The sequence below is a fragment of the Theobroma umbraticum genome, unplaced genomic scaffold (assembly GCF_002168275.2).
Source record: "Theobroma umbraticum cultivar Fairchild unplaced genomic scaffold, ASM216827v3 scaffold_67.0, whole genome shotgun sequence".
In the NCBI taxonomy this organism is placed as follows: Eukaryota; Viridiplantae; Streptophyta; class Magnoliopsida; order Malvales; family Malvaceae; genus Theobroma; species Theobroma umbraticum.
The window spans coordinates 4901816-4920765 of NW_018397262.1; the positions used below are offsets into that span (position 1 = coordinate 4901816).

Genomic DNA, 18950 nt, shown 5'->3' on the forward strand with positions numbered 1-18950 from the left:
GGACATATATTTTGCCTTGAATCCCAACTATTTTAAATATTTCTTCTATAATGCAAAAATGGTCACATTTTTTATAACTAAAAAGGATATGATGATGGAATTTCTTTGTCAGCTACTCTGTTTGTGATAACAGGAAAACAAATAATTAAAAGAATTTGTAACAACCATGTAGAGGACATCATTAAATCTTCCATGAAAGCCAGTTAATACAAGCATTAACAGAAAACTAAGCGACAGTTCACAAGAGTTCAAGAGTAATAGAGCATTAAAGAATACCTAAAGAGGCTCCACCTTGTGTTGTTACATGTACATCCTAGTTTTACCAGAATCATGGGGAAGCAAGACACTTTAACTCTATTTCTCAAAATATCCAATACAAAAAATTTAACATGGCATCGCCTCCTGCTTGAGCCTGAACATAATACTCAGATGAAAAGGCAATAGCTCCTCCAAAGGTACCCTGTTGCAATAGCAGGAAAGTAGAATGATGAACATAACTGGAAAAATATGGATAAAGAAAGAGCAGGAAGCAGGGCAAGAACAAAGCAAGTCAATGCTCACTTTAATTAAAATTTACTTCATGGATTAGACATGACCAATTGGAATGGTTCCAAAATTTATTTTCCCTTCCTATAAAGTAAAAGCGATAATGAAACCATTGAAATAAACAATATCAGTGAAAGCAAGTAACAGAGAGTTGAAAAGGATAAATCACCTTCTGCCTGATGCACCTTGCATTGATTTGTGTACAGAAACAAATGTGTTTGGAGCTTACTCTTCTAGTCTCGCACTATATGAGAGATTGGAGGATGAGACTGCCATAAGCTTTGTGGAAACTGATTTTGCTCTTCTGCTTTTGGCTGCTTTGATCTGCTCTGCAAGTGACACTTCATTTTGCATTTTCTCTTTCTTAATAAGCTCTATATTCAATATCTCCAAAGCTGGGACATGTGCTGTGTCTCCTTGAATACTGACTTGACTATTTATGGATTTCTTTTTGCGGATCTAAGGATAAAAGATATTACCATAGAGAATAATTTAGGGAACCATGGAAACAAAAGGCTTATTATATACAGAAACCACTAATAATAGTTCTGTCAGCAGAAGCCCTTCACAAGCTACTTTTCCCTAACACAGTAGATTGCAATGACAATCTGCAAAAATACAAGCACATATTCAGGCTGTTTTACCCAATAGGTTTGTAAAGGGGAAAAAGAGGACTTCTATGGAGCTGATTGTTCCCTGTAATGAAATTCAGATAGGAAACAATCCAGATAAATGTCCATTCAAGTTGTGTTTGTCACAAGGCAATCAAAATATCATGGAAGAGTTTTCTTCCAAAGAGAAACTTTGGGAAGAGAACATTGGAAACTGGCCTAGGAAAAAAAAAGTCCTTTTGCCCATTGTCATAGTTATGATTTGAGTTATCCCTTCTTCATTTTCTCTGCTTTATTCATTCTCTTTCACACTACAGAATAACTTGTTACTTTTTTGAAACATCCTTAAGGTTTTATGATCAATCTAAAATGGTAGAGTCATCAGCCTATCCAAATAATTACTAGTAGACTATTGAAGCAGGTTGGAGGGTCTAAAAATATGTCTTTCTGAGGTTTCTTACCATTGTTAATCTCTGCTTAAGTTTCAAACCTTGGGTATCTGCAACCTCCCCATCTTTCTTTGATTTTCCTTGTGCCTTTCTCTTCAGTTCTCTTGCTTTTACTTTCTCTTCCTGCTCTTTTCTCTTTTGAGCAATCCTTGCCATCTTTTCAGCTTGTGCTGTTGCTGCTCTTACCTTGGCCATCTCCTTTCCCTTGGCCTTCTCTGTAGCCCACTGGAGCTGTTCAAGAGCTATTCCTTGTTTTATCTTGTCATAGCTATCCCAGTCCAGCTCGGGTTGGTCAGTCCCTCCTTTCCTAGCAGCTTCTGCTATGCTTTCCAACCATGATAGAAAAAATCTCTCACCCAACCGTTTCCGTTTCAAACGTTTGGCCCAAACATGTCTCAATGAAGACCCAATTCTTGCCTTGCTTTGCTCGCTGCAAGATCGTCATATTTCCATGATCTTTGGAGGTGAGTTTACTGTAACTTATTAGCTTTGTTTTAATGACACACCAATTCATGCCCAAAGTTGGAAAAGCTCATTCTAAGATGCTCATTAAGCAAAAATAACTATGACACAGAAGCGTCCAGGATTGTATTTTATTTAGTTTTTGCTACTTTTAGTTGGTTTAGGAATTATAAGTATAATAGAATTCTTTCTTTTACTTGTATTAGGATTTTAAGCTAGTCATGTTCTATTTAGGAATAGAACACCTATTTTATTTAAATCTCTTGTGAACTATTCTAATTGTATTAGACAATTAGAAGTAGAGTTTTATTAGGATGTGGGGTTATAACACTATAAATAGAACCCTTAAGCTTAGTTATGAGACATTCAAGTTGAGAGTTAATAAATAATATTTTTTTAAGTAAGAGTGTTTATTTCTCTAGGCTCTTTTTAAAGAGTAAGAGGTTTTTAGTATCTTTGGTCTAGTAAACTAAAGTGAGATTTTGGTTATTTTTCACCAGAATGGGATTTTCAATCTTACCAAGATTGGTGATTCACCCTAGAGGCTTTAGTATCTTTGGTCTAGTAAACTAAAGTGGGATTTTGGTTATTTTTCACTTTCAACTTTGGCAAGATTGGTGATTCACTTTAGTGGGGTTTTCAACCTCGTCACAATTGGTGTCTTTCACAATGCCTAACTAAGTGTCTTTGCTTCGACGCAAGCGTTCTTAGACGATGAATAGGTACTTCTTTATCACAGGATGAATTTTAATAAAACGAGTTGATGCCATTCTCTTCATCACTACTAAAATGGGATTTTGACTATTTTTCACCATAGTGAGATTTTCAACCTTGCCAAGATTGGTGATTCACCTTAGTGGAGTTTTCAACCTCGCCACGGTTGGTGTCTTTCACAATGCCTAGGTGTCTTTACAACACTTCAACGTCAGTTTGGTATCAAAGTAGTAGTAGCAACAGTTCTTAGGCGATGAATAAGTACTTTTTCATCAGAAGATGAATTTTGATGAAACGGGTTGATGCCATTCTCTTCATCACAAGAGCTGTTATTGTTGATTTGAGTATCATGTCTTGCGAGCTGCTTTTGTAATTTTTGAATTTGCTGATGTATTTTTGCAATCTCGATCTCGTGATCATCACTTTGATGATTTTGGCGTCTTCGTAGCATTTTATTGTATGGTGATAATGATGTGGTGATGTAGAAAAAAGATAATGATATAGCTATAAAACAATAAAATAAAATAAAATTACTTGAAGAAGGAATATCGAAACTCGACAGCGAACTTAAACTAAGCGGCGAACAATGATCCTTTTGCTCTGATACCAAACTGATGTCGGGACGTTGTGAAAGACACCTAGGTGTTGTGAAAAACACCAATCGTGGCGAGATTGAAAACCCCATTAAAGTGAATCATTAATCTTGACAAAGTTGAAAACCCCACTAAGTTGAAATAACTAAAATCCCACTTTAGTTGGCTAGACCAAAAATACTAAAGCCTCTTACTCTTCAAAAGAAATAAGTATTCCTGTTTAAGAAAATATTATTTATTAACTTTCAACTTGAATATGAATAATAACTAAGCCTAAGGGTCCTATTTATAGTATTATAGGCCCATATCCTAATAGAATTCTACTTCTAGTTGTCTAATACAATTAGAATAATTAATAAAAATTTTTAAAAAAATACAACATGACTAGCCTAATTAAATAATAATCCTTAAAAGTATTAAAATCTTAATAAAAAAAAAGAAAAGAATCCTAATCTAACTAGAATAAAGAAACTAAACTCCTAAATCAACTAAAATTTGCAAATTTAAATTAAATAAAATGCAATCCTAGATGCTTCTGCTTCAGACTAAGATTAGATATATAGCAATGAAAGGATACATCTGCACCCAAGGATGACTGAGATTAATATGTTACAAACTTTTGTTGCTTACTTGACGACTTTCTATCTTCATAATGTAAACATGCACATCAATCACATGATTTGTTCATTTTTGTGAGATAGAAACCACATTACCCTTGTAAGATGCTTAAAAAGTAATGCAAACTGCAACAGCTATATATGCACTGCAGAGACCATTAGAGACCATCCAAAATATCTTTAGTTGCATTTTGATAGGACCTTGAAATAAATGTCCATTCCTATTGTTAGCCTGTAATGTTACCTTATTGAATGGAAAATCGTTAATCAAAAACTTTTAGACTGATGGTTAGCTTTAAATTTTTCAAACACTAGGTCCAGCATGTGAGTAGTATATATAGCCAACTATGCTTGGCTGTCAGGGTATTAGTTAATTTTAACACATGTAGGTACCAGTTCTCAGGCCAATTTTAATTTTAACACATTTAAGGGCTAGCTGGCCTGTACTTAGGGGGAGTTATAAGTGACATAATGTTAGTTTGGTCTCAACCTATTTGCTTAAGCTTTTGTGTTGAAAGTATTATGAAACATCTATAAAATTCAAAGTCTGAAATAAACTCTAGGTTTGATGGTTAATGACAGATCCACTGCAAAAGTTTCTGTAGACTCACAAAATGAAAATTTGTCTAGCAAAATTACCTATGAGTATGGGGATGTTCAGACATCTTCTTCCTGACCTGGAAATGAAAGGATGGATGAATTTTCAATGATTATCAGAAAAATAAATAAAAACATAGCAATAATAGATATAAAATATAGGAACCAAAATGTCACATGCTTTTGCTGCCGATTGAAAAACTAGATCACTAGTAAAAATGATTACTCCTATAATTCCATTAAAATTGATGCCTATCTATATAGCATATGATGGTGCCGATGGAATGAGATCAACCCTTATGCTTTTGGTCACATATCATGAGTTCTTACCCACTATTTCAAGAATATCCATGTGAAAAATAAAAACATCCCAAAACTGCTTCGGTCTCATATGACTTCACCTTGGGATCTTTCAAGGCTTCTATTGTTCTTTGCTTGATTCGTAAACATGTCTCTGCGTGATCCAGAATTTAAACCTTTGGAATTTACCAATTGCATAAAGATTGAAACCAAGGTGATTAATTTAAATTTTAGAATGGAGCTACCTGCAGTATGTTTCCGGCCTTTGTTCCATGGCACCCTCCCTTTGTTTGCCAGTCCTATCTTCCTCCTCCTTTGCTCTTCCTTCCGATTTTCATCATTAGAGCATACATGAGAGGCATAATGACCATATACCTGAGCCTTCTCACTCAAATTTTGCATCTGTATTGACTCTATACTATCTTTTGACCAAAATGTTTTGCAGTACATGAATGTTTCCCCTGCATCCATGGAAGTTTGCAAGCTTCTAACAGCTTGAAGGCTCAAGGAACTTCTAAAGGAAACTGGTGAAAGTACTTTTTTCACAACAAATTCATGGTAATATGACTGCAATATGTTTGGTTGGCAATGCATGTAATCCGCCACAGGAGAAAGAGGCCACAAAAGGGTGTCTGGAATGTGACTGCAAGGTGGATGTTGAACTGACAATCTCCTGATGGGTCAAAAAGATGGTTATACTTTGGAACAATCCTGATGCTGAAAGCAACATTTTAAGCGTGTAAAATCATTCCTTTGAATGTAAAAACCTATTAGTTAATAAGAGTTTGTTTTTCATTTTTAAGAACTAATTGCATAGCAAAGATCAATGCTTTGTTGACTGGGAAAGAAGAAAAGTCATTGCTTTTCTGTGTTAATAGAGCTTCACAAGAATCTCAAGAATGTTACAAGCATTTGACAACACAATGAAACTAGATTATCCATGAATTGACTATGTAACAAGAGTACATACGAAATGCATTGTGGTCCACATGACAAAAGATTTACCCAATTGTGATACTAATACTTCAAATTACTAAAGTCTGTTAGAGTGCACATCAAAACTAAAGTTACTGGCAAATTTTACCATACCGTCCTGCCATGCCAAAGCTATAGAACTTGATATATATGACTAAACCAATGAATCACAATCAACAAAATTAGTTTAAATATTAATCACAAAACCATACCTGTTTATTCTTTAACCATTGAAGAAGATTTCCCAGCTTGATGGAACTCAACATAACTTGACTTTAAAATACATGTGAGAACATTCCAATATACATAGTTTTGGCAAATAGACTACCAGAATTCAGAGTTTTTGTCCATTCAATGCAAGACTGTAAAACAAATTTCCTTTTTGTTGGCAATTCAAGACTATATCTGTCATTGTATTCATCCAAACATTATCTTTTCCAGCTAGACGAGGTATTCATAAGGTATGCAAATTTTGAAACTGTTACTCAAAAAATCTCTACAACATTCAAGACCCACAAAGAAAATAAACCCAGAAATGAAAAGACAAGCTTTTTCAAATGTTCAATTAAGCCTTAAAGAACAGGAAATGCAACAAAATTTTATCCATTTTGTTTACATTAGTGAACTGTACCAGACAGAGAGAGGAACTTACAATTGGAAGAATGACATCTGGGATGTCATTGCAGATGATGAGCAATGTTACAGGATTTTCCTTTTTTGAAATGGGCTTGGTTCTTAATGAAGAAATGAACTCAAGTCAGGGTACACTTCGGGAGGGAGAGAAATGGAGTTGAATAATAACCAGACGTTGAGGATTGCTTTTCTCGGTCAAAATGCAGAAATGTTTTTCTTCCTTATCTTTTCTCTCCCTTTTCTTTTAAACCATTTTAAGATTTTGAGTCATTTTGCTATCATCTTGATTTTAAAAAAAAACATAATATTTTTAAAAAATAAATTACTTAAAAACTTCTATTTTTAATTTTAATTAAATAATTTTTTATAATTAATTATTAATTAACTGTAATTAGTTAAAAATTCACTTGTAATGTTTTATATCATATAGTGTAGATGTCGTATATTGATATTTCATAATAAATGATAATATTTCATGTTAATATGACATGATGATATGATGATTATTACGTAATATTTTTCACTTTTTATATTAATACTACGTGAATATAAAATGATAAAGAAATATTTTAACTAATGAGAGTTATCAACAATTAGTCACAAAAGCCTATTTGATTCAATGAAATTTTGATTGTTAATTATTAGAATATATTTAATGTAATAATTAATACAATAAGATTAATTATCATAATTAATCATTGATATTATCATTAATTACTATAATTAAAATAACTTTTTAACTATTAGCCATAAGGGTATATGTGACACAAAATAAAAAAAAACTTATTTGACTTGAGAATTAAAACAATAAAATTAATTATAACAATTAGTCATTGATGTTGTCATTAATTGTTATAATTAAAATAGCTTTTCAATGACCACATCTTACCTCAACAATCTAAATCACCCAAGGCCCAAGCTACCTCTATTCTTTTTTTGTGTTTTCTTGTCAACCAAACCATTCTGTTAGTTTATGTAATTTATATTAGTTTTTAAGATGAATATTTAATTTAGAATTAATTAATAATAAAATGTAAAGGCCATTATTTAACACTGTTCTTGGAAAAAGACCACTGAACCCAGTAGTTCAAGTCAAGTTGATCAAAGTTAATTCAAGACAAATTCAGATAATTAATCAGCGTAATTAGTGGAGCTTTATTTATTTTATCTCAGGTAATTAGCTTAATTTAATTTCTTTCATATAATAAAAGATTAAAGATTGTCAGTACAAAGCTTCTTGAATATATTCTGACTTCATCTTTGTTCTTTTAGTACAATAAATAAAAAAAATTAAATATATTTTAAGGTTAAAATAAAAAATGATTAGATAACAATAAAAAATTATACTAAATGGGGATTTTTTCAGTTACATTCATGCATGGTAAATAAATATCTATATTTTTTTCGTATTTCATATTGGCAGTGATTAGTGAACCATAACTAATCATTTCTAAATTCATTTTTAAATTCTTATTAATAAATGATAAAATCTTGATTTTTAAATCTCTCTCTCACACACATACTAATATCCATTATTTTTCTTTTATTTAAAAATAAAAAAACTAAATTTAATTCTTTAAATATTTGATAAGTGCGTATGTTATTAAGTCAAATGTTCAAATATAAAATTTTCCCCGAAACTATAATCGCCTATAATATGTCAAAGAAGCAGCCTCTAGTGATTCAGCTAGCTTATTATATAATTATAATTATAATACCCTAATGTGCCTAATCTTCATTTTATTCTCTTGTTTATATTCTTGTTCTATAGTTTTTAGAATACAAGAGGCCTGTGTAACCCAATGTTCCTCATAAAAATCCATATCTATATATTCCTGTATAATAATCCCTAGTGCCAGTGCCCATAGAATAAACCTCGAACAAACCATTGAAAATCATCTAAACCTTGTACCATTCTTGTATTGACTACAAGGCTTTTTCTGTTCTCTTTCGTGCCTTCTAATGTTTATTCAAATGCTTAGCATGCACGTAACTTAAACAACACTAAATTGACTTTGCCTCTATATAATGCTTATAGTTTTTCCATTAGTTTGCACTCTGAAAAAAAAAATTTCTAAGCAAGCTATATGAGTAGTTATACCGAGACCACCACCGGGTACGTTGCCATTTCCACCGTCGACAACCCTCCCGAAACCAACATCAAGGTGCTTCCCACGGCAGCTGCCGTCGTCGATGTTTCGCCCCCTAAAGGGAAGAAAATGAACGTGGCCAAGAAGAAGAAGAGGAGAAGTTTGTTCATGTGTTGCTCCAACATGCAGTTTGAGAACGAGGAGCAACTGGAGAAAGCCATGGCAAGTTTGAAGAGTGAGAACAGCAAGCTTGCCATGGTGATGTGTTTTTCCAATTTCCAAGTCGATGGTGGGCATGAGAAGGTTGCTAAGTGATGAGCTTTAGCTTGGTGATATTGGTCTGTTAAGCTTTCAAATTAATGTACTAATCCAACAAGAATTGATTGCTTTTATGTATGGTGTAAAATAAATAAATTAATGTGTATTTGAGTGTGAAGAAAAATTATTTATTGGCTTAATTTATGGGAGGATTTGGATAAATTGTGATTTGATTGTAATAAATCTGATAAATTGATTCACATATTTGTAAATATAATACGTGAATTATTTTGCGTTGGTATTTTTATGATTTATTTTCACTAAGCAATGGTGTAAACAAGGGGCTTGAACTTGAATGATATAAGAGAATTAATTAATAATTGGAAATCTTTTATTTATTTTTGTTAAGAATTCACTTGGAAAGTTATGGCCTCATTTTAGTCACAAATAAAGAAACGAAATAAATATTAAATTGTAAATGGATGTAATTAGCATGACAAATTAATAAGATTAGGGTTGAGGTTTAAGCCAAAAGAAAAATAATTGAGGGAACATGACTCCAATTTATTTATGAGAAATATGGAGAACTCAATCATGCTAGGAAGGGTTTGCCGAGCATTCTTGAGATAAAACTTACCATTACCAAAAAATTAGAAATAAATTTAAATTAAACATTGAATCAATCTAAGTGTTAGTTCAACAAATGTTTTCTTATCATAATCAGTGCCCTTTTCCTGTGAAAGTCAGAACAATGGAGTCCATGAATTTTGATTTATTTAATTTGCCCTTTGCTGGAAGAATTAAAGATTGTTTAAGATTAGCATCTACAAAGAGATGCTCTCAGCCTTTACTTTCCCTGTATTTAACCTCTATGCATTCTGCCAATTTGTAGCAAACTGGAAGAATTCTTTTAGGCAAAATCATGGGTTACACTACTGAAACTTCAAAGATCAAAGACAGTGTCACCGTGCCCCCTCAAGAAGGTGAAGTAGTTCAGCTGCACCCGGGGCCTAATCCCACAGTCGACGGCATGGTATCGGGAAAGAATCAAAGGAAAAACAAGAAGAGGAGTTGTTTCCTGTTATGTTGCTCTAACGTTGCACTTGAAAATTCCGAAGACAAAAGGAAAGCTTCTTCATTCCTGGAGAATAGTAGCAGGTCCTGTATGACCATGTGTTTTTCCAATTTTGAAGTTGGAGCAAAGACAAAGTAAGATGCTGCCCTTGCTTAATTGTATTTGTACATAGAGTTCTAGTGTTGTTTTGTGTAAATTTTGGACTGATGAGTTTGTTGGTGTAAAATTATGTACTGGGTTTGATGCTTTGGTTTTCTACCATTGGCTTTGCTTGGGCTGGTCTGTGCTCCCCAATCCCAGAAAAACCATGGTATCACGCAGGGCTTGATCCTATTTCACAAAACAAGCGTAGTATTTTATGTATGAAGTGGATTTCAGTAGCCAAACATAAATTGAAACAAACAATGTAGCGTTACAAAAAAAACATTAACATGTAAGAAAACTATGGAAATAGACCTGTGTTAATAGGGTTGCAACTAAACTCCCCTACCGAATCTGTGTACAACTTGTCAAGTTAGTCTCTAATTTTGAAATACATAGAGTCAAAGTTCATTTTTTGATAAAAATATAAAATAATTTAAAGAAAAAAATTCATGTAAAAATTATACAAATAACTATGATTATATGTTAAGTACGAAATAAAAATATTTTTTAATAACAATTACATGTTAAGATTGTGCATCTTTAATTAAGCTCGACGATTTTTCATAGAGTTAAAGGCATTTATCATTGAATCAATGTTAAAACCTCGAATGATTTCTTTTTTAATGAAATTGATCAATGAATTTTTTAAAAAATCATCAGACATTTTATTACGAGTCTAATTCTTAACAAGTTTTATAGCAAAAAATGCATACTTTGGTGTTATTGTGGAAACTAAAAAAGTCAAGACATACTGAATTAATCTATCAACAAGGAAGTAAATTTTTGATATCCCATCTTTTGCAATATTTGACATAATTTAAAAAATGTAAATACATTTTTTAAAATATGATTATAAAGAATGCCAGGTTTGAATAGATCCAATTGATAGTTTAGATGTCTTTTATTATACTTAACAAAATCATCATGGTTATATTTATTTACAAGGTTGTAAATATTTTCAACATCAAAAAATTCGAAATCATTATGAAATTCCAAAGATATGCCAAGAATGTGTAACTTCACCACATTTTCATGAAATCTTAAACCTAATTCTTGCAAGAGTGAAAGGGGTGGCAATAGTGGTGCCACCCCTTAATTTTTAATTTTTTTTATTTTATGCTTATAAAATTTAAAATATATAACTTTACCATTCTTAAACAAATCAATTGATTTGATTTTGAGTAGTGGTATTGAAATTATTTTCTTTTTCTTTTTTTCTTTTCTCGTTTTTTTTCTTGATAGAAATCTAAATTTTGAAATTATTTTTCTCTTCCCTTTCTTTACTTTTTTTTTTTCACTTCTTCCTTCTTTTTTCATTTTTTTTTTGTTGATAGAACCTTCAGTTTTTTTTAACCCTTCCTTTTCTTTTTTTTTTTTGGTTTTTCTTAAAGTGTTCATTTTTCTTCTTGTTTTCCTTAGTTTTCACCTTTCTCCTATTTTCTTTTTCATGAATCAATCAAACAATTTTCTTCTTTTTAAACCAAATAAGTATACTAAACCTTTTAACTCGTACAAATTTGAAAACCCTTTTTCCTCTTCAAATCAAATACTAAACTTTTTAACTCATACAAATTTAATCTTCAAAAAAAAAAAAAAAACTCATACATTTGTATGAAATTCCTAGCCCAAGATTTGGTAAATCCTTGGACTCTTTTAATTGTTGAGCTTTGCGGTTGATTTGTTTACTTTACATGCATTTGCATTGTTTGCTTTGTTGTTAATTTCAATTAATGAATAATATATTTATACCCCTTTTGATGGTCATTTGATGTAAAATCGAATGGTTAAAAATGTGCAGAATTATGTGTCGGCACTTAATTGTCCAAGGTTCTGTTTTGTGGCTTGTTTTAACATGTTGGACAGTGCATTAAGCGCCTAAGCACCCAAGCTTTTGTCAACATTGACTAGTCTACTGCAGTCAATCAACTTCTTTTGCATTTTTTGACCATGATTTTTTTTGAGTTGGGTGAAGTGTTAAACATTAAAGTTGTCGTTTTTTCTCTTAGCTTTCTGTAAGTCCGAGAATTGTGTCCATTGGAGTTTTGTAACTCGAGTTATGGTCAAAATATTACAGTATGTTTGAAGGCCTTTTGTGCACCATCCTTTGTTGTTTGAGTTCCAAGTCCTTACACATCTTTCAATATTAGAAAATCAATTAATTAGAGGTTGAAATGAGAAATTTTAACAAGAAATTCATTGAAATTGTATATATGATAAATGCCATGACATAAATTAAATAACTACTACAAAACATAAAATTACCTATGAATTACTTAAAACTAAAAGACTTGACTCAATTCTAAATTTCAGAGATGCATAAGTTAATTCTATATAATAGAGTTATCAGTATGCCTCACTTTGTCGCATGTAGTTCCCATAAAGCTTTTACTCAAACAATAATCAATTTTATCCATTTTTTTTTACATAACCTCTAATCAACTGATTATGGAATCTAACCAAATATATGTTCAAATTTATTTTTAAATTATTATTATTATTCAACTAACTATGGAAACCGAGCCACATATTATGTTCAAATCCGTTTTTCTACTTTATCCATTTTTTTTTCTCAGTCCCTGACCTACTGGCTAGTTCAATTTGGTTCTGAAAATACAATCATTTGCGTTCTTAATTTTCTAACCTCAATTCACTTCTAACATCATAAATATGTGAATAAATTTTTTTACAAAAGATCAATTTTGTTATTTAAAACTAGTGCAAACATTTTTTTTTTGTTTTTCTAGAAAAAAGAAAGTGAAAAATAAGAATATGAAAGTGTAAAAGTTAATTTCAGTAATCAATGTGCATGGTAATTTTTTTTACAAGATAAATTCGAATTTAAATTTTTTAAATAAAATAAACGTACACTTATTGATAAAATACAAATATTCTATGCATCAATGTGTGGTATGGTAAGTTTTTACTAATTGAAGTCATATTAGTAAGTCATCACATAGTTTTCTAAAACAAGATTCCAATTTAAAGCAAAGGAAAACAATAGAACAAACTAACAACAAATCCACTATAAAATAAAACAATGAATTCAATATTAATGTCTCAATTTTGAGCCGGGCCCTAAGACTCATAGCTATTGAGAAGAATACAAGAATTATGATACGGTACAAACTATGCAATGATGGTAATTAGTGGTGGTTTTGGCCCTAGTAATGGTTATTTATACAAGATATTAGGTGAGATGGAATATCTGTTTCGTAACTGGTAAGCGTAAGAAAGGCATAAAGATGTCAAATATGCATAAATCAGTTGCAAGAAGATGAAGGAAATAGACCTGTGCTGACAGGCACTCCAGTGAACTCTTCTGCAGCAGCTATACACAACTTGGACCCTTCATATATCTTATCACGTTCCTTCTTCCAGTGGTTTACCTCAGCCTCTAATTTTGAGATTCTTGCATCCATGTTGTACAGTAGTGTGCTTCCTGGTAGACCAAAGTAAGCACGGGCAATTTTCTTCAAATGTTCCATTGCAAATCCAACACTGAAATTAATGCGTAGAGCATCCTTGATTGTATCTCTCCACTTAATCATTTTGTTCTCGGTAACTTGCTCAAGCTGTAGATCCTCCATCTCTTTGATTGTAGCACAGAACAGAATGCAGATTGTCCCAGCAACATTGGGATTGATTAGACTTGCTGCAGAAACATCACCATAGGCATCATTGATTCTCTCAACAGTAGGAATCAGAGACAATGGAAAACTGTATCTCCAAACCGTTCTCTGCTCCCCCTCCAAGCCGGTGAAGTCTGAGAAGGCTGCATTACTCAAAATGTCTTCATCTAGTTTCGTAAGGAATTCCATCATAGCTGTATCAGCACTGCACATACCACTTAGATAACCATCTTGATTTTCTGGACCAGACTCATGGATAGCAACTCTTTCATTTTGGTTCACCTCGTTCTCAAGAAAAAATAAGTCATTCATTTCCAAACCATCAAACTGAAACAAGAAGTTGGAAAACGTATCATGTTTCTGGAATTATAAATTTAAAGAAAAAGTGCATTTAGTTTGAGATGTCAAAGATATTGAAGGTATGATACATACACATATACATATATATATCAAGCTATCTTAGATCACTAAGTACTAGTACTTATTGAATAATATGTAATTTTCAGATATCCCAAATTACAAATAACTTCATTTCTGTCAAGGAATGATCCTAAACCTTCTCAAGAAAAAATAAAAGTTTTTAAATTTTAGGGCCAAAGAGACTTCTAATTGGAAAAGTCATAAAAGATATCTAAAGTTTTAAGGTTCCTCCTATGGTAATTTTTCAACATATCTAAAGTCGAATGTAGTTAAGGAACTTGAAACTATTAGCATACCCAGTCAACAGCTCCTTCAATATCAGAGTCCCTCCTGTGGCGGTCCTGCAAGTTAAGAGATAGATATGTGAGAGATTAGCGGTAAATTTTGTAAATGTCTCACACCAAATATGATAACAATGATTTGTAACCTTAATCCTACCGTGCATACAGCTTCTTTATAATTAGAGCCCACTCCATGGTGGTCCTGCAAGTCAAGAGAAAGCATGTGAGAAACAAGTAATTGATGCTGATAGGTCTTAGGTATTGCATAACCGTAGACCCAATTTCTCTAATAAATTAAACATCAAATATTACTCCAAAGTGATTCTTTGAGATAGAGGAATTAAGCAATAGATAGGAATCAAAATAAGTGCATCAGAGAAGGAAAAGAAAACTTAACATAATATTTTCTAGGTTCCCAAGTTAACAATATTTGCTTTATATTAGCAGCAATAACAAGGAAGATATCTGCCAACCTATGACAATATATTTCTTTCTGGTCTGAAACCTATGACAATATAATATGCCACTTCTGACAAGAATGGTCATAACTAATCTTTTGGGGAAAATACTGATATTGACCATTGTTATAAGTTCGCCAAAGATATTAGACAATTGACCAAAGAGAACTAGAGAAATGAGTTCCTGGAATAATAAAAGCTGACTAGAAGCAAGTTTGTGTACTATACTACTTTGGAAGCCAAACTTACTACCTGGACATGAACAATTTGATGATCAAGTTGGCTGGTTGGTTGGGAAATATAACTGTCTTGTCTCTGTGTATCCTCGGTTGGAAGTTTTCCCTTGGATTGCAGTCTTCTGAGATGCTCTTCTAAGTGTCTGTTCTTAACAGACAACCTTCCATTTTCCTCTTTTAAGTGTCTATTCTCAGTACTAAAGCGCCTATTTTCCTCTAGCAAGCATTTGTTCTCAGCAGTCAGTTCATTTACTTTTATCTGCACAAGAGAACACCAACATCAAAGGAAAGATACAGACATGTATAGCCAAATACATGCCAGGGAATTGTAAAAAGATTTTCCAAAAGGTATTTGTAGCAGCGACCAAATTTTCTTTTACTCTTGCAAGAACCAATTTTTTATGGTATAGTTGAATAGTCTAGCCCACCCCAAACCTTCTGCAACCTACTGATAGATGATGACAGCAACCCTCCTTATCCACAAGGGAGATGCTGGCCTGAGGATTTGAAGTGTCTGACAGAGGGACTTACAAATGCTTATTGAAGTATTTCTGCAATATCATCCTCATCAGGGACAATAGAGGCTCAATTTGTCATTGACATCTTTAAGTTCCTGTGAATTGTCATCCTCACTGGAAGACTTACAAATACATGCAGTATCAGCTTCATCACGGTAATAGAGCCTTGATATGTCATAATCATATAAGTTCCCTCATGTTTTCATTTGGAGATAGCATAACCTCATACACAAACAACTTTACCAGGAAAATGAGTAAATAAAATTGAGAAAGATAGACAATTATATTTCACTACCTTCTGGTTTTGCCGATACTTGATATCAGTCTGTCTTTTGTTTTCCCTTCTCTGATCCTCATTCAGTTTAGGTCTGCAACGTCTTGCTCTTGGTTGTTCTGAAGCTTCAGATGGTTCCCCTTGAACCAATTGGAATTGGTTTGCTTGAGAATGCACAATTCCCCTGTTTGTATGCTGCCGAGAGTTCCATGCTAAAGCATGGTTTACTTGGTCATACATTGTACCATATGCCATCTGTTGGGTTAAACAGGGACTCATAACTTCTGATGTAGTTTCCTCCATGTCCCGGATGCCAAATTTTTGCTTTGCGGATTGAAGGATCCTAAGTTGATCTAGACAATTGAATAATATAATAATCTTAACTACATAGATGTGAATAACTCATAAAAAAATGATAAGGAAAACATTCCACTCAACTTAATTGGGTTTGAAATCAACTAAAATCCTTTTTTTTTTTTGAAAAGAGGTAAATAAATTAGCATAATATATTCCAAGATAATTTTTAGGCAACCTATTCCACCAGAAGAAGCATTATCAAGTTGCAAATCCGAAGTTTCATCAGTTAATGGGACAAACTTTAACACATTTCATGTCTGTATATATAACATAAAACCCATCTCCACCGCCTGACTATAAATTCGCTTGCTTCTATCAATTCTTCCTTCCTTCGCACAAGATGATATGGTATCCATGTGTTGATTTGAAGGGTGCACTAGTAGCTCCAACAGCTGTCCTGAAGGCAACTTCCTAAAATGGGCCAGCCATTTTACCCCGCAGAAACCATCCTAAATCTCCACCCTTCTTCCCCGGTGGACATTCTGAATATTCTTGAGCTATCTTTGCGAATTTAGCTGGTGGGACCTTATCACCATTGCTAAGCCAACCATCTTCCAGTTTCTTGGAAGCCTCACATAAGATGAGCCTAGCTTTAACATAAGTGCAGGTGCCAAGCCCTTATATTATGAAAGCGTATCTCTAAACTTTAGAATTGTAAGGAGTGTTTTGAAAGCTCTAGAGAAGGGACACCTTGTAATTATGTGTTTTGCTCTAAGTGAAGCTAGAGTAGTTTGGATGAGTGTTTTTGAGAGGTTATTGAGAAAAGTGTGCAATGGATTTGGGTTGGTTTGGTAAATCATAGAGGTTAATTTATTGCATTTTAATTTTTCAATAATAGAAGAACAGTTGTATTCTGTAGACCTAAACAATAGGCCAAACCACGTAAATTCTTGTGTTTTTCTATTTGCTTGATTTGTCTAGATTTTATTTTTGTTGTTTGTAATTTTCCTAACAGAAAGAAAGAAACCGGAGAGAATGAAAGAAAATCAAAAGGGTGCAATTTAATAGAGGAGGAAATTTGATTAAAGGAACATGAATTAAAATAAGATGAGTTTGCGAAGAGAAAAAGAGAGCGATTAATATGTAAAGAGAAAATCAATTAAAGAGAAAATATTATTAATGATTAGATAGGAAGAAAGTGAAAGTCTAAAGTATCATATTAGACAACTCTACCCAGGACTGAGGGAAAGGGGACAACTTTGAGGAAAAAAAAGGAACCCACAGATTGAGCCTCCCACCAAGAGTTCCCAATGAAAATTTTGGCAGAGGCTGTGCAAATTGATACACTGCAAGCATTATCTCTATGCACTAGATCTATTGCAATAGAAACTTCAAAATTAAAATAAAAATTAAGAGGTAAACATTTCAGTCGGCTTAGATCATTAATTGCTTGATTCATCATTCCAGATAAGCAGCTAGTGGTGATGTCATGTCGTGATCATCTGAATACAGTTTGCAGAACAGAAAAGAGAAACACAAAAGATTCAAAGAGGAAGTACGTCAACTCTAACAGATAGAGACAAGTCAACTCTACCCAGAGAAAAGAACAGGGGAAACAAAAGAATCAGCTTTCAGTGAAATCAAACAGCAAAATGAAAGTTAAAAGAAGCTGATTCAACTTTGGGAAGTGAATGTATAACCAACTTGATTCTGTACGGTATCAAACAACCAACTAGAAGAAGGAAAACCCAATGCTTACCACTATTAAGTTGAAGCTTTGGACCATAAATTGCTACCCGGAATCACTGCCTTTTGCTTTGCTGCACCGATTCCTGTTGTTCCAATCCTGAAAACTTTCCAAAGTTTTTGTAAGGAGCAGAAAACCAAGAACAAAAACAAATTAATTTAATAAAAGATGTTAGTAGTAGTGAGTATGGCTTGAGTTCTTCACCGTTCGATGACGACGCACGAAAATCATTTTAACCGTAAGGATCATGACACGTGTACAAAATGGTGCAGCCGCCATTTCCATCGCGCGGCAAGCGCACGTTGTCGTTCGTTTTGACTCTGCGTGGCGTTTCATGAAGTCCTCCACGACACCATTTACACTTTGTTTGAAAGATCGCGTAAATGGGGCCGTCTAGAATCGCAGTAAAAACTGCGTCATGTAATTTGGTGACTTATTACGTAAACGTGATTTATCTTCTTTTATTTTTATAGTAAATGATTTGAATAAAAAGAAAATATCGAATATGATGTAATATTTATAAAAATTTTAATTTTTATTATATTTAATAAATTTTTATAATTTTAATTAATTATTATTAATTAAAATATTACTATTTTTTTATATTCATATAATGATAATGTAAGGTAGACGTAAAAAATAAATAATATTACATTATCATATCATTATGTAACATTAATATACATATTAATATATTACGTTAATATTATAATATTTTATTAAAAAAATTTAATTTAATATAATAAAAATTAAATATTATTTAAATTTTTATAAATAATTTAAAAATTATTTTGTATATTCTGTCATTCATCAAAGAATGTAAATACTTAAGCGGCGTTTAGTATTAAAGAAGTGAGAGCACATTCCCTGTAATGTATCTAATTAAATTACATTACAGTATTTATTTTACAACAGATCAATGTAAGATTGCAATGCAATCACATTACAGCCAATGGATGTAATGTGAGTGCAGTCTAAAACTAATGCAATCACATTATATTGTACTCTGTAATGTTCTTAAAGATA

At 32.5% G+C, this 18950-nt stretch overlaps 2 protein-coding genes across 5 annotated transcripts; both read right to left on the reverse strand.

Moving 5' to 3' along the window:
• Nucleotides 1-154: 154 nt before the first annotated feature.
• Nucleotides 155-6693, reverse strand: LOC110419534 (histone-lysine N-methyltransferase, H3 lysine-79 specific-like protein). Of its 3 annotated transcripts, XM_021432625.1 has the most exons (8): nucleotides 6517-6693; nucleotides 5135-5562; nucleotides 4991-5043; nucleotides 4632-4669; nucleotides 1619-2036; nucleotides 716-1005; nucleotides 562-630; nucleotides 155-460 (listed from the first exon to the last, which is right to left on the reverse strand). In XM_021432625.1, exons 1-6 carry the CDS (start codon nucleotides 6543-6545, stop codon nucleotides 772-774), a joined length of 1200 nt encoding a protein of 399 aa, XP_021288300.1. In that variant the 5' UTR covers nucleotides 6546-6693; the 3' UTR covers nucleotides 155-460; nucleotides 562-630; nucleotides 716-771. The 3 variants fall into 3 exon arrangements, with proteins under 3 accessions (XP_021288300.1, XP_021288299.1, XP_021288301.1); XM_021432624.1 differs by lacking the exon at nucleotides 562-630; XM_021432626.1 differs by lacking the exons at nucleotides 155-460; nucleotides 562-630 and having other exon boundaries at nucleotides 865-1154.
• Nucleotides 6694-13082: 6389 nt separating this feature from the next.
• On the reverse strand, nucleotides 13083-18061 carry LOC110419980 (uncharacterized). 2 transcript variants are annotated; one of them, XM_021433123.2, is made up of 6 exons: nucleotides 17937-18061; nucleotides 15902-16233; nucleotides 15105-15347; nucleotides 14552-14596; nucleotides 14410-14454; nucleotides 13083-14020 (listed from the first exon to the last, which is right to left on the reverse strand). In XM_021433123.2, exons 2-6 carry the CDS (start codon nucleotides 16181-16183, stop codon nucleotides 13325-13327), a joined length of 1311 nt encoding a protein of 436 aa, XP_021288798.1. In that variant the 5' UTR covers nucleotides 16184-16233; nucleotides 17937-18061; the 3' UTR covers nucleotides 13083-13324. The 2 variants fall into 2 exon arrangements, with proteins under 2 accessions (XP_021288798.1, XP_021288795.1); XM_021433120.2 differs by having other exon boundaries at nucleotides 15102-15347.
• Nucleotides 18062-18950: the final 889 nt, after the last annotated feature.

Bases quoted from the DNA above. Each gene is read 5' to 3' on its own strand.
- LOC110419534 (XM_021432624.1), bottom strand. From the start codon at position 6,545: ATGACATCCCAGATGTCATTCTTCCAATT. The intron at 5,044-5,134 runs GTAGCTCCATTC...TGGATCACGCAG, and splicing joins AGGCCGGAAACATACTGCAG to AGACATGTTTACGAATCAAG. The intron at 2,037-4,631 runs GTAATTTTGCTA...ACGATCTTGCAG, and splicing joins GAACATCCCCATACTCATAG to CGAGCAAAGCAAGGCAAGAA.
- LOC110419980 (XM_021433120.2), bottom strand. From the start codon at position 16,183: ATGGAGGAAACTACATCAGAAGTTATGAGTCCCTGTTTAACCCAACAG. The intron at 14,455-14,551 runs GTAGGATTAAGG...CTTAACTTGCAG, and splicing joins ATAAAGAAGCTGTATGCACG to GACCGCCACAGGAGGGACTC. The intron at 14,021-14,409 runs GTATGCTAATAG...TTCTTGTTTCAG, and splicing joins TTGAAGGAGCTGTTGACTGG to TTTGATGGTTTGGAAATGAA.